At 35.3% G+C, this 15,051-nt stretch overlaps 1 protein-coding gene across 2 annotated transcripts in view; it reads right to left on the bottom strand.

Moving 5' to 3' along the window:
* si:dkey-49n23.1 (semaphorin-3D) overlaps nt 1-15,051 on the bottom strand; it is a 102,532-nt gene that overhangs the window by 2,759 nt on the left and 84,722 nt on the right. For both annotated transcript variants that reach the window (XM_033966678.2, XM_033966680.2), the window contains exons 12-16: nt 11,290-11,512; nt 6,286-6,374; nt 5,605-5,646; nt 5,202-5,359; nt 1,188-1,252 (exon numbers count right to left, since the gene is read on the bottom strand). In XM_033966678.2, the coding sequence (XP_033822569.1) occupies nt 1,188-1,252; nt 5,202-5,359; nt 5,605-5,646; nt 6,286-6,374; nt 11,290-11,512 (577 nt within the window). The remainder of the gene's footprint in view (nt 1-1,187; nt 1,253-5,201; nt 5,360-5,604; nt 5,647-6,285; nt 6,375-11,289; nt 11,513-15,051) is intronic.

Below are 15,051 nucleotides of genomic sequence, written 5' to 3' on the forward strand. Positions count from 1 at the left end.
AAGATACTTAACCTTGCTTTAACAGCAGTGCTAATATTTAATCACTCTGAAACCATTCATATGTTGAGTTTTGATATAGCTTATGTGAAACCTAAATATTCAAAGTTCATTATACAAAATTTAGCACTGTGTCTGTGCTAAGAAATAACTATCTACTGCATTTAAGCAACAGCATTCATTGCAGGTCCATTTAAGTAATGGACCAACAGCCTTTTTGGTGCAGTTGATAGATCTCCATGGAGGGAGGAGCCTATTTTCTGATGACATTATCTACATTTATGAGGGAATATAAATCTAAAGAAATTTGTCACAACTTTTATTTCTCTTACATCTTTTGGTAATCTATAACTTTTCTCTAACACATTTTGAGGTTAACCAGCATAGAGCACAGTTATCACATATCATATTATTAGTTGCTAAGTTTTTTGAGACTCATATTGGGCGTCTCTACCCTACACTAAAATCCATACACTGTGCAAGAATCTTGAGTGACAACAAAGCGGGTCTGGATGAGTAAAATATATTCTACTTATATGTTGAATTCTCTGTCCTCCCTTGATGGAGACCTATTTTTTTCATAAAAGAAAGTAGATAGAGCTGTAAGTCCACCACCTGCAGGCACAATCTCTACCATTTGAAAGAGACAATGCAGTTACACAAAGTGAACCCTAGATGTCTCCCTTCATCCACCTAAATCATCCCCTTTCTATTATAGCGATGTATAGATACTAGTGGTTGTAAACAAACCTGTGCAATTAATGAAATTTTAATTGAGATCAAGATTCAGTCATTTCTAATCTTTGATGATCTGCGTGGATGTTTATAACTGAGAGGTTCACAGCCAACCCTCTGTCAGTAAACACATGTGGTTGGAGTTCAGACTTTGGAGGAAGACTACTGAGATTGAATAATTTGAGGAGAAAAAAAATGTGATTCAAACATGTAGACCATATAGACTTTTTCTATTCCCATTAAACACATTGTAAACCTGTCTTCCTTCACTGATTTATGCAGCTCATTTAAACAACAGTGAATGCACTTTACATAGCAACTTTATAATAGGTTATTCATCACTAAAGCATATATGTAACCAGACAAGTGTTGTATTGTTTACCACTCTAGCTGCATGTTACGTAAGACACATGAAAAGAGTTTAGCTTTAAAATAGAGAGAGGGGAAATCCGTACCGTCGTCTGTGATGGGGCACTGAGTCCAGGGGTCTCCATACTTCACATCCTGTCTCCGAGCCCGCCTGGAATAAATACAGTCATTTAGTATATCAGCTGGCATCGGGTGGTCAAAGTTGTACAGGCACATAATAGTACAATCATTCATGTGTCTCGATTAACTGGCAAACGCGATCATTCACTTAAAAAGAAAAGATGGATTGATTCTCAGCTATGGTAAGGCATACTGCTACTGCTGTTGTGTTCTAGAGCAAGACACATAATAGCTTGGAATAGCTGTATGGTCAAAAAAAAAAATCAATTAAGTTTTGTATTCTGTATATTCTGTATTGATAAATACTGCAATAAAAGCATCACGGGACCTTCCAGAAATTAATTTGAAACATCAGAGGAAGTAGTCTGTTTCAACTCAAACCGACATACAAAATGATGAATGTTAATAAAATAAAGGATCCAAAAGTGAAACAAACTTAAATAATTTTCCCAGGGCACCTGCTGCCCCTCCTTTCTCGGAAGGTCCCTAAATTGGGCTTTGATATCAAATTTTGAAACCTGTGAAAGGAGGAAGTATTTAACTCGCCCTAGAAAACATTTGCTGAGCGTTTGCATATTCACACATGTGGAGAAATCATGTGTTCTTTATAGGAATCAGATCCAGACAGACACAATCCAGGCATTTTAATACATTTAATACAGACTGATAGGACTACCTCAGGTCAGTCTTTCCTTTTGTTTAACTTGTTCCTAGTTCTTTCTCTTTGGCACATCGCTTGTATTTGCATTGAAACATTTGTGGACATCTGCACAGCTTTAGATCAAACTACAGTATGAATGTGCGAATGTAGGCCCGTCACGATAACACATTTTAAAGTGGGATAAAGACGATAAACAATAAAGCCAAACACTAAAGCAGAATTATCCATAAAAAAGTATTCTAAATGTACAATATAGTTAAATATATCAGCTGCAATAAATAAAAAACAGAATGCAACACTAAAGTAATTAGTTTGTATCTATAACAAGTCATAGAAGTTCATAATTCGACCTTCTACAGCTCAGATACCATCGCAGTACAGAAAAATAACGTAATTTTCCCACTAGTGCAAAGAAAAAGTACCATGATAACCCCAAAAAACTACTGTTCCATCTGTCATGTGTTGAACAATAATTCAATATAGTATATATATTGTGACAAGCCTATGCAAATGTAAATGATGCAGCGCCACGTAACCAAGACATGTGTCCTCTATGTGGGACAATAAGTACACCTTACCACCTAAGCAAAGCAGGGGTGAACTGCCATTGTAGCCAACACCAACTCATCATTTTTTTATATATATTACTCTCTTATAAGATGTTTTACAATTAGTCTGATTGTGCTGACTTTACATTATAAGAAGAAAAGAACTAAACACACAAATTTTCAAAAATAAAGTTACGTAAGCCTTAACCAACAACTAATATTCAAGTACTCTAAGGACATGATGATCATTTCTTAGCAGCAGATAAGAGGACGCCTTCAGATAAACCAGTCCAGTCCTTCTCAGTCCTCCTCTTACTTAACACTGTTTATCCTGTAACTGCCCTAGGGTGTGAACATGTAACACTAATGAGAGAGGAGACAGAGAGCACAGACAGGCTATCCAAATACTCACTGTTATTCCTGTACAAGCTGTCAGGTCTCCTCCTGTTCCAGTCTGACCCCTCTCTGTTGATTTTTCAGACATTCATCACTTTCTCTCACCTCTTTGTCTAATCCGCTCTAATCCTGCTAAATCCCTGCTATTAGCACATTTGAACCGTGCAACTGACTTCTGCTGCTGTTGTTTTGATAATGTCTTCTATTCTCTAGGTTGTCAAAAGTATTAAAAATCTGCTACAAACTAAACTAGCTACTCATTTGAGCAAATATCAACATAAAAAAGTCACATTCATAGGACAGAAATGAACCTTTCCTGGATATCTTAATTTACCTGAAATGGAACCTACCTGGACAACTGAGGGATTACACAGACGGCCAGATGGTAAAATAAAAGTACTATTATTTAGTGTTGAAAGTCATTAATTCTATTGTCTGCCTTTTTATTATAATTCCTAGCTTTGTGTGCTTTAATAAATTTATAGACATTATGGTTTATGGTTTTATATAATGATCCTGCTTACACTGAGCACTTTTCTAAAGGAATTTTATTTGCCTGGGCTATTTTAATACCAAACATTTAAATTTACTTCTGTAAGTTATTTTATATCAAAGTACCAATACTCTTACATAATAGCTTAGATAGTGTAGTCTTTATTTATAGGTCCTGCAGTAGTACTATTGATGACTTGTGGTTGTGGTGGCGACCTTGGTCAAGGTTTAAAATTTGACTTCCAGTTGCTTCTAAAGCCTTTTCTAATACTGCTACACTTTTACTAAAGCTTTCAGTAATTACTAAAAATGAGTGTGTTTCTGTGTTTCTATAGTAACCAAAACAATTCCAAAATGCTTGTAATAATTAAATAAAAATGAGGAAGCAATCAACAGTCTGAAAGCACAATCAGTGGCTACCTTTGAAGTCTTGGTGATTGGTGATATCACATGTCAGATAAATGTTAAAAGGGCACACTAGAAACATTTGAGACCGTTGCTGGAGCTCACAGTGCTTTGATCAGGCAGGACCAGGAGGGATGATAAAGAGGGTATGGGAATGGGCAGAAGTAGAACAGTGGACACAAATATTACTTAAGAAAGAGTAATGTCACTTCAAAATATTATTACTTGTGAAAAAGCTGAGAGGGGAGACAATACATCACAAATACAAAATGATTATAATGACATAAACTGCCTCTTGTGAGCCTTCAGCCATGTTGTAACGTTTCCTCCTTAAAAACATATCTGGAGTTGTATTTCTCTTCATTCACACATCTTTGAGAAATCCTACATTATATGTCAATATCTACAAGGCTTAAAATGCTCCGTTCCACCTTGTGATTCAGTGGTAGTTTTACAATTGAACTATTATATATTGCAAAACACTACAGTCACTAAAAATTGTTGTCCTTTCTAAAAATATTTTTGTTGTACTAGTTAAGATTGGCCCAGAAAGTCTACTATAACTGCTGGTGCACAGAGAAGCAAAGAAGTTTTAAGTAGGCTATAACAGTTAGGCAATTCCAGGGCTGAAATTACCCAAATGATTCTAGTGAAGGTGTATGGAGTTTAAAACACAGTAAAGTGCTTCCTGTATTACCACTTAATGACAAAACAAGGTGGAACATCTAATCCTGCATATTATTGGCGTGTTTTGAGTTAGAACACAGCCAATAATATGTAGGATTATAGTATTTAACCAAATGAAACAAAACACAACTCCATGTATGTTTTTGATGAGGATACAAAAAATAGTTTAACATAGGCCCTTTAAGGAATACAGCCAGTCGCTTTTTACTATTTATGATGTGACAATTTTTGAATTTCACATGGACCCAGAGTAAACAAAGGGACCCAAAACTACCTCAACTTCAACATAATGGCATAATCAGAATAGGACAGACACAAAGCTAGAAATGTCAAAGCAAAGTTAGATTTACTGATGACTGACAATAGGAGAAGACGTCAAACTCTCTGAAACTGGTAAGTATAGTTGTTTTTTTTTGTGAGTTAGCACTTCAAATTTTGGTATGACACAACTTGTAAATGTTATGTAAAGGTGCACCATAGCTGGAACTTTTGTTGTAACTTGTCTTATTGTATGTTATTTGTTTGCACTGAATGTTCTTAGGTATGGCATTAAACCTACTTAATCTTGCATTAATTTACAGGTGAGTGGGTTTACTTTGAAACATTTCAGATAAAGCCATGATATCACCACGGAGACAAGAAGGCGGTGGGTCCTCTACCAGAAAAATTACAAAATGCACCATTCAAATAAAGTAGTTTTAAGTGTAGTTTTTAGTGTACTTTGAATGTTGTCGTGATAAAGCTTCAAGTGTATTTATGTAATGTAGTACTTGAGTAACATTTTGTAGTACCTTTTGCTTGTAGGGAAGTATCTGGAGCAGGTCTGTCCGTCCCAGGAGCAGTAGGGGTCTCGGGCCAAGCAGCACTCAGCACAGTCGTCTCCGTACAGCTCACACCTCTGTAGGGACAGCTGCACCACGCCTCCCTCACTGGACACATACAGCTGTTGCTAAAGGGCACAAGGGAAAACAGACTGTATCAAAAGTGCTACATAAAAGCTTCACACTATTCTGTGTTTTATTTCCACAGTATACCAATTCTTACAAAGTACAGATGTTTGGGTCAAGTCTAGTAAAGTTTCTGAAAGGAGTATTTAATAAGTATATGTAGTTATAGTATAATATTTGCAAGTTAGTAATTACTTAGTTGCATGGCATAAAAATAACAGAAAACAGTTACTATAAAACAACTTACTCTTTTGGTCGACAGTTCCATATTCAGGATTGGTGTAGGGCTCTGAAATAGTAAGATTTATTTTTTATGATTAATGATATAATTAACTTTTTTACAGTATACAAAATTAACTATATTGTCTACATAGTAGATAGGCAAGCAGCTCAGTCAAGTAATTCAACAGATCTGCTTCTGGCGTGAGTGTAAAATCTTAATTCATTGACTTTTATTCATCAGTTCACAAAAATCCAGTGAACATATATCAGAAAAAGTACAGAACAATAATATATTTTCAACGTCAAATTTCTTATCTTCATTAGAACACAATGTAGTAGTAAACATTACAATTAGGATATATTGTTGGTTTTGGCTGGTTGTGAGGTACAGGTTGGCAGTGGGAATGAACTGGTTCCTGTTTCCACCTGTCTAATCAGTAAACAGAATGAGGCTCATTTCCTGTTTGTCTGTTCAATGTTTGTCTTCCCTTCACCTGTGACCATTTAAAAACCCGTTGGCACATATTTGTACTGATCTACATCCTTTTCCTGCATTTGAAATGTTATGCTTTTTATAGAGTAAAGATATAAAAAAAATCCAATTGCTATTTCCAAGTGTAATTACAATATTAGTTTATTATTTATATTTATTTATACAGACAATGTAGTGGAGGTGTCTTGCCCAAGGACAAAATAGCATTCTCACCTGAAATACAGTGAGCTCCTCCAAGATGATTTCCTCAGTCTCCCAGTTGTCTTTGATCACAGACACGGCCTTCACCACTTTACCGTCATCTGGACAAATATAAGACATAGTTATTACATTTATAAATCTATTAGAACAGCTTTAAGGAGTACAGGAGGACAAACATGAATGCGTACTAGGCCTACTGTGCCAGCCAAAAGATAGAATACATTCAGTTCTTATTAGACCATAATTTAGTTTTTCTACATAGAACTCTTCCAAAAGTCTGCAATCTCTCAGTTGTACCGGTATGACACATAGTAAAAAACTCAAATCTGTCAACTGGACAAAAAGTTGTAGAAGTAAAGATGTTTCGTTGCTCTTTACTCCTACAACTTTTCATCCAGTTGACAGATTGACAGATTGGTAGATCCTCCAGACAATATTTGGCTTTATTGTGTCTCTATTGCATGACTATTTGATTCTAGAATTGTTCGATAAGTTAATTTCAATATTTGCGTGTATATATTGAAATACATTATAGTGATAGTATATAACACTCTGAAGGTGGAAAATCAACTTCATGATTACCGGTACATTAAAATACAAAGTTAAAACCAAACTTTGGAACATTCTCCACAGGGATAGACAGTCAAAGGAAAAAACACTTCCTAGGACACAAGAAGTAGAAGTTCCTCCTCCAGGCCAAATAAGAGTCATCGGAAAGAAAGCCTGTTCAGAGTAAGGGTGCATGCTTTAATATGTTTTTCAGTGCAATAAAAACATCCAAAATAAAATAAAAAACAGGTTACAAGTGGGCCTTCCATTGTGTGAAATCTTTTGACTGGTACTGATCATGCTGTTCTACTTTCAAATTGTACCATTTTGTACTTTCACAATTGTTTTTTGTTTGCAAATGCTGTATTTTTCCATCTTGTCTTGTAATGTTATAAGTGAAGCAAGGAAAGATGAGGAAACATTTGTAGGAGTAGTACCCAAAGAGACGAACTGCAGGAGATGTTTGCGGTGAGTAATAGCGCGCAGTTTTGAGTTTGTTTATGGAAAAACACCATTGGCCAAGACATGGATAAAAACTAATAAGCGTTGGTCATATCCAGTATTAGACAGTGAGGCATTGTGTAAACAGAGGACAAGAATACTGTCTTTGTTTGGAGAGGCAGGTTGTAATGGTAAAACTTTGAGGGCATGCTTTCCTCACAAGTAAATGATTTATCACACGTCCAATCCAATCCAAGTTTATTTGTATAGCACATTTTATAAACAAAATATAAGCGGTGGGCCAACAATCTTTTTGGTGCAGTTGAAAGCTTTCCATGGAGATTTATCAACTGCTGACATGATCTACATTTATCTGGGAATCTAAATAAATTTGTCAGCACTTTTATTGCTCACACATTTTTTGGTAATTGGCAATTTTTCTCTGACACATTTTGAGGTGAAAACATTGTACGGCTATCACAGTGGGTGGCCTTTGCTATCTGCCAATCGCGCATCTGGAAAAATTTTGGTGCCGACTCAAATGCCGCCGACCTGTTCTTCAGTTTGTGCCGTGCTCTCAACCATGAGTGAAGATGTGTCCATGGGGCATGGTATAGAGTCTCGTCTTAGGCACCACGAGCTGGAGCTTTTCTACCTTCAGAGCAATCAAAGCACTTTAGAAGGAATCATTCACCTATTCAGACACATATTCATACACCAGTGTACGCAGACACTGGAGGTGAGGTGGGGTAAGAGTCTTGCTCAAGGACACAACAGTATTAATTTGTGGAGCTGGAATTGTACTACCAACCTATGGGCCAAGAGATCTGACCACTCTACCACTGATGTTTGTGTCAAGAGTGGGTTTCGAATCACTCACTTTTGGATCAGAGGACGAGCACTCTACCAACATTTATTCCTTAAAGGTGTTTTAAGTAAAAAGTAAAAAGTATTATTATTATTATTATTATTATTTAAATACACAATTTTGGAGAAAACGCCTTACTTAATATAACCCCCTCGTAAACCTGAAAAAAGTATTTGGACTACAATACATTGCTGTCATGGTAATTTAAGTATTGCATTACATACAAAGGGTGGGACATTGGTGTTAAAATTCTGTAGTAAATGTTAACAAAGCATTTCATTGTACAGTATTAAATTTAACAACAATATAACACTTCCTGGTTTGAACAGAAGTGAGTCTGTGGTGCCTGTGATCCTGATACACAGCACAACTATAAAAATACCCTCATCTTATTCTCATATGAACACATCTCCATAAAAAGTCAGATCCAGTTTAAGTTTACTGCAGAGGGACAGAGACCGCATTCTACTGTCGTCATAGAAATAGTCCAAACCAGGAAGTGAATGTGAAAATGAGAATAACTCTGGGATTTACGATATTGAGTTGGAGCTACTGCCCAAACAGCGGTTACAGAGTGCAAGAAGCCAAGGCAGTTATCATTTTATGTGTGATATAAATCAATATGTGCTCTACAGTCACACCTAGTGTCAAGAGGCCTTGTTTGGCATTGCAGTGCTTACTATAATATATGAGGTTTGTCTATGTACATTTGTGTTTCCAGATGTCTTTGTCAAACAAGTAAAATAGACAAAGAACATAGAACAACTCATGTCTAATGTATAGCTAAAATTTCTAATAAAACACGACGGTTTGTATAAATATTAGGGAGTAATGATGGGTCCACAGTGTTTTAAGTCAAATTGACTTAACGCAAAAACAGTTACATAGTTTTACTTGTTAACTGAGTATCCAAAATCAAATTAAAAAGGTTTGCACCATCAAAATTGCTGTTCACATGTAAAATATTTGTTTTACACTGATTAGCTGTTTTTACACTAAGTTGGTCAAAGTGGCAATTTTTTATTTTCACTAGCAAATGCCAAAAAGAATGATGTTTGCACCTTTCACCTTTAAACTGTAATGTTTAAAGGTCAAAGGTGCAGACACAGCAAATTTGTGTCAATTTGCTCTGGGCTACAATTGAACTGCACAATAAAACATGAAACTTTGAAGCTCTGATATGGCTACATGTCAGATGTATGGTTTTCACACACAAAATAGGGCCTACAAATTATGGAATGTATAGGCACAGAGCACAAGATTCACATTACTACAAGGATACGTTATCTTGACTTATGGGAAGTTTTTAGCACTCAGCTCAATTTTTTATTTTTTATTTTTTGTCTGAGTGCTTTGGGAAATGGTCATTGTTTATATGGGACACATCATGAACAATACTGAAATGAGTTTTGTCTGTTAAGGACTTGTGATATAAGCTTGTTTCTTGGTGGATACTGTCAGAGGAAGGATCTTTATTTTAAGTAAATATCACAGATTCTGTGTGAAAACCATTTTATACAGTGTAACTGATCATTTGTCACTTCATTTGACAGTTTAGCCTAAAACTTTTCAGCTGTCATCCTCCTGCTATATTACTGTATTTACAAGATTCAATATACTGCATATTACACATTATTAAACAATAAATAAACAAGTTGTTGTTTATCTGAAAAGCAGCAGTTATTGCTATATCTTCACTGGTCCTTTGTATCCCCCAGTAAAGATATATTGTATAAGTTCTTATGGCAGAAATGAGACACTGTATACTGTCTGCATTTAATTATAAATTATCGAAGGAATTAGGAAGTGCACTGTTATCATGCTAGTTGTTGTTAGCTTTACTGTGATGGCAAAACTCTGGTCTGGCCTCTGAAAGTTGTGAAATGCACTTATGAGCTCATCATGGTGAATAATTTGGATGCTCGGAATACATTAGAGTGAGAAATAACTAAACAGTGTAAAATGAAATAGTTCCGTTTTTCACATTTTGAAAACAGTACAAATCTGGTACTGTGCCTTTAAACAACTACACACAGGTTGGCGATATATCATTGCAAGGGAGTTATGTTATGTTTTTTGGGGGCCTGCAACTTTTAAGCCATTTCCAGATAAGAATAGCTTTTCTGACTAACACAGTGGGTTGTAAATTCTTCCTATAGCAATAAGTGAAATCCCATTCTTGAGAGCAGCGGTGCAGTTCTCAGCAGGTATACTATGGCGTTGATGAGGAGATGAGAGATGGTACAGAGGAATCCACTTTAAGAAGATTTATTGCCCTGCGTGACCTCCGTGGCCCCTCGCCCTGTCACCACATGTTGAATAACCTTTCCATTTATCACCAGACAGGCATTGTCAGACTGAGTAAAGCATTGTAGGATATGTGTGTCTGATACATTAAACAGGTCTGTGCAGCTGAAAGCACCAAAACAAATGCACTCCAAAAGCATACTGAGAATATGAACGCCCTGCAATGTTAAAGCTACCATCCATAAGTTTATTTGATCCTTGTTTTTTCCTGATCACCTGTGCTCTCTGATCTTCTGTCCGGCGAGATTCTTCTATGGTAATTTTGCCATATATAAAAGTGGAGGTTGAAATAGCATTTTAACATAATATCTGGGACTGTGAAAACTCAAATGAGAGTTTTGTTTAAAACAGTACTTGGGCAAAACCAATAAAACTAAATAAAACCTATGAAATACAATTTCTGTAGATTTTTATCATCCATTTGTGGTGACACTATTACTTCTATAGTGCTATCCCGATACCCACCAGCCATCAAAACATGTAATAAAAAAAAAAAAAGTTTTTTTCTGAACCAATTTTTGGGAACCAATTTTTAAACCACTGCTTGAACTCAAGTAAATGTGTGAATAAAGTAAATATAAACAACATATTACAAAGCCATTTTCAGAGAAATGTCAATAGTTCTGCATCAGAATCAACACTTTTATACCTCGTCAATAACAAAATAAAAACTATTTCAATCAGCTCATTACTATTATGTAGAGGAGAAAGCTAAGGTAAAGATGAGCAAGGGGTCCCATAGGAGTTATAAAGATTTACAACAGTGCTAATCCCCCAATAGTACTACAAAATAAATGCAATATGAATCCTTAATGTCATCTGTCTGGTAAATCTTTGTCCCTTGTCTTTACCTGTTCCTAGATGTAGGACATCATAGGGTCCGTCCTCTGCGTCCACTCTGTCCACCACGATTCTCTTGAACAGGTTGGGAGAGTTGACCCGGGTCAAGATGGGTCTGCCCCCTAGTGGCATCACTGGCTCCCACATGAGCTGATGCTGCCTCATGAAGCTCACCACCTCGTCTGGGAAGTCTTTAGTCGACTTGTACAGAGCGTCATATGTCTCACTGGGACACTGAAAAATAAAGCATATCAATATTTATATTATTAACCAAAGCAATTATTGGTCAATATACCACACAGATTAGTATTTGTGTTATTTACGTTATTTATTTAAAAATACCAAAAAAGAACGAACCATGTGCCACTATTTGTAATGCCAGTGACTGACAGAAGCATTTAAAAAATAAGACACTATTTGAGAATTATGACTGAGAAAGCCACAAGAATATTGTGGTGGCTACGTAAAATAAATACCAAATTTTGCCAATGTCACATACTTTCATATCAAAATGGTAACATAAATCTTCCTGGTTATGACTTATTAATACAATCTATTCGAGATCCAATCATTTTAAATAGTCGTTGATCGAGATAGACTGATGTGGGTTTTTTTTTCATGGCTGGTGCCAATACAGATCAGAATCCAGAGAAACCAATGACCGATAAGCTCTGCCAACAATCTAATCTGTACTCATCCACAACCTTGTTTTACAACAAACTGGATACGAGAGCTGTGTATTCACATTTTTGCAGTACTCTCTTTGGGCTTAAGTGTTTTATGCATATAATCTTTGTGCATATTTAGTCAGCTGGTTGGGCCAAGCAAAATATCGGCCTCTGCTGGAGATTTAAGGCCAATATTACCCAATAGACTAAAAAATTAGAATATCGGGCAGATATATTGGCCAATTGTCATACCGGTCCTACTTTATTTGATATTACCCAGTATACTATTACTATTACCATAACAAATGCTGTGGTAATAGTTGTTAATCAACTGGTAATTGACATAGTAGATATTTTAGTAGATGTTTTGGTTTTGGTAGTAATGGTAGTAATGTTGTAGTAATGAGGGTTTTTTTCCCGAATTGAGTACAACATTTTCCAACTTTATGTAATCTTCTATGTTTTGCTCTTTGTAAGTATTCTGTATTGAGTGAACAACTGTATCCAGGTTATATCCATTGTGAATCAATAAAGTTTATCTAAGTTCCTCAAAAGATTATACTTTTTCTTTCACAATAATGGCTTTTTTAGTTTTTTCTATCAACAAACTAAAGAAAATGTTTTAAAATGCAAGTATGACAAAGTCCCTTACAACGTGGGCCAGTTCGATCATAAGACCTGAGGAAGAACTGAAGTCACCATCCCCAATCTGGTAGCTATTAGACATCTGTGCTGCAGTGACACAGCTGACTGCTTCATTTAGTCCAGATTCTCTTTGGGCCCACACTTCTCCCCTTTTAAACACACTCACATGCACTTACACTAACACTGGGGAGGTCAGCCTACTCTACCAACAACCCCATGATAGTAAACCTGTCCAGAGAGCGCCACGTCCCAGCGGGAGGGTCCAATAACACCCCACACAGCCCCCAAATGTACCACAGTGTCCCAGAGGAGAGCAGGGTTACAGCTAAAATCACTGAAGATTAACTCTCTCAAGGCTACATCAGCTTGTTCCTATTAGCTCATTCTTACCAGAAAACCACACAATACCTGCAAACAATAATAAATGTGCTGTCGGAGTAATGTGTTTTAGAGGCCGCAAAAGTGTCATTATCATAATGTATTAACTGAAAGTTAAAGGTGCACTATGGAAATTTCTGGTGTATGGTCTGCCGCCTGCTTGTACCCATGGAGATTATTGTTATTTATTTATTTTATTTATTTGAAGGACAATGTGGAGATACATTAAAAAGATGGCTGCACCAGATTTAGCAAAATGCTAATCTCCGTCTGTAGTCCTTGGTGTCACAAACATTGTTTTTGATTATTGTTTTTCCTGAAATGCCCCACAGTACGGCATTAATATCCATCCATTTATTTAGACATGTGACACCATGCCAAGTTACACGTTTCTCAGGGTATTTTTGAGACAAAATACCTAATTGAATAAAAACCAAGCTAAATACATTCCCATATTTTGGACTATTCCAGGCAAAGCACCATGTTCAAGGACAGAAAGCAGATGGAGCACTCCCAACCAGAAAAGTTACATAGTGAAACTTTAAGCTATTTGAGAATCATAAAAAAGATTAATAAAGGATTGATAAGGCACAAAATGTATTTCTTAGAACCTAGATCACAATTTGGACTTTAAAAGCAATATGAAGCAGTTAGGTCTGCTTGAATTGAGATAAAGATTACTAAAGCTGTTTACTTCTTTTGAGAGTTCACACTTCACTGTGATTGGCTAAATCAATGTCACTCACTGTCACTGACAAATAGGAAGACTGGAGAGGAAAAAGTTGAACTGCATTCAAATAATAAAAACAAATATATATATATATATATATATATATATATATATATATATATATATATATATATATATATATATATATATATATATATATATATATATATATATATATATATATCGTCAAAAATTATATCATCTATTCCTAAAATAATACAAATGGAAGAGAAAATAAATTGTTATATTTATTTAAGTCTCCAATATTGTCTGATATACTGTAGGGATGCTTTATGAATTATGAATCTTTAATCATGTTATAATGGTGTTTCCTCATCCTTAGCTTACTCAAAACTATATTTAGATTGATTCCTGTATGTTTGAGTAGGGTCTATCAGTACTGGATTTCACAGGGAGTCAATTATTTCTACCCTTTTAGATCAGTATTGTGTTTTACATAGAACAAACTAGTGCTAACTAATACACAAAAAATCCAGCTGATTTCAAACATTTCTAATGTTATTTGTTTAGTTTGATTTCATATGGTGCACTAGACAGTTTCCTAATCCATTGCAGCTTGGTTATGTTAGATGTATCTTAAAATCGTGCACACATTTACCATCACTGATAAAGCCCTGTCAAAGTAACAATGAACAGATTTATGACCTACATTCTGCTTATCACCTTCTACCCCCTGCGTGCGTTATCAGCTAAAGAAGCATTAATATGTGAAATATATTGTGCAAACTAAGCCTAATTTATGAAACAAAATATCTTACACATGACCCACTCCTATAAAAGTGTCTAATAATTAACGACCTGTAAGACTGACAAGATAAGGTTTAATTCACAACATGCATTGGTATTCTGTAATAAAGAATGTGTTGATATAAGATATTTGTCTGTCTGTAGATTCTATACGCACGAGCATTTTGGGTACAAATTATTTTAAAGTTGCAGTAGTATAGTAGTACTTTTTTGGTAGTATTTGTAATTAGTCTCTTTTGGTGGGTATTGGCTTTCAAAATGTTATAGTTGAAAGTTGCAAAAAAAGTTTGACTGAAAGTTTGTAAGACTTTACTTTAACAAAAGTTATTAATTTATTTTATGTTGCATAATTGTTGTATATTTTCTTCTGTGTAAAATTTACACTAAAGCTGTCACAATGCTAACATTTCAGACTTGATTTCAACAATGATAAAAAAAATAAATAAATTATACAATAGAATATAATTTTCAACACGAAGTAATAGTTAATATTATCATGTGGTTTTATACTAGTTCTAATATAAATCAAGAACATTCTAAAACTATTTAGGAATGGTACATTATTTCCAATATTGATTCCCATT

This window comes from Periophthalmus magnuspinnatus, chromosome 5, assembly GCF_009829125.3.
Source record: "Periophthalmus magnuspinnatus isolate fPerMag1 chromosome 5, fPerMag1.2.pri, whole genome shotgun sequence".
Lineage (NCBI taxonomy): Eukaryota > Metazoa > Chordata > Actinopteri > Gobiiformes > Gobiidae > Periophthalmus > Periophthalmus magnuspinnatus.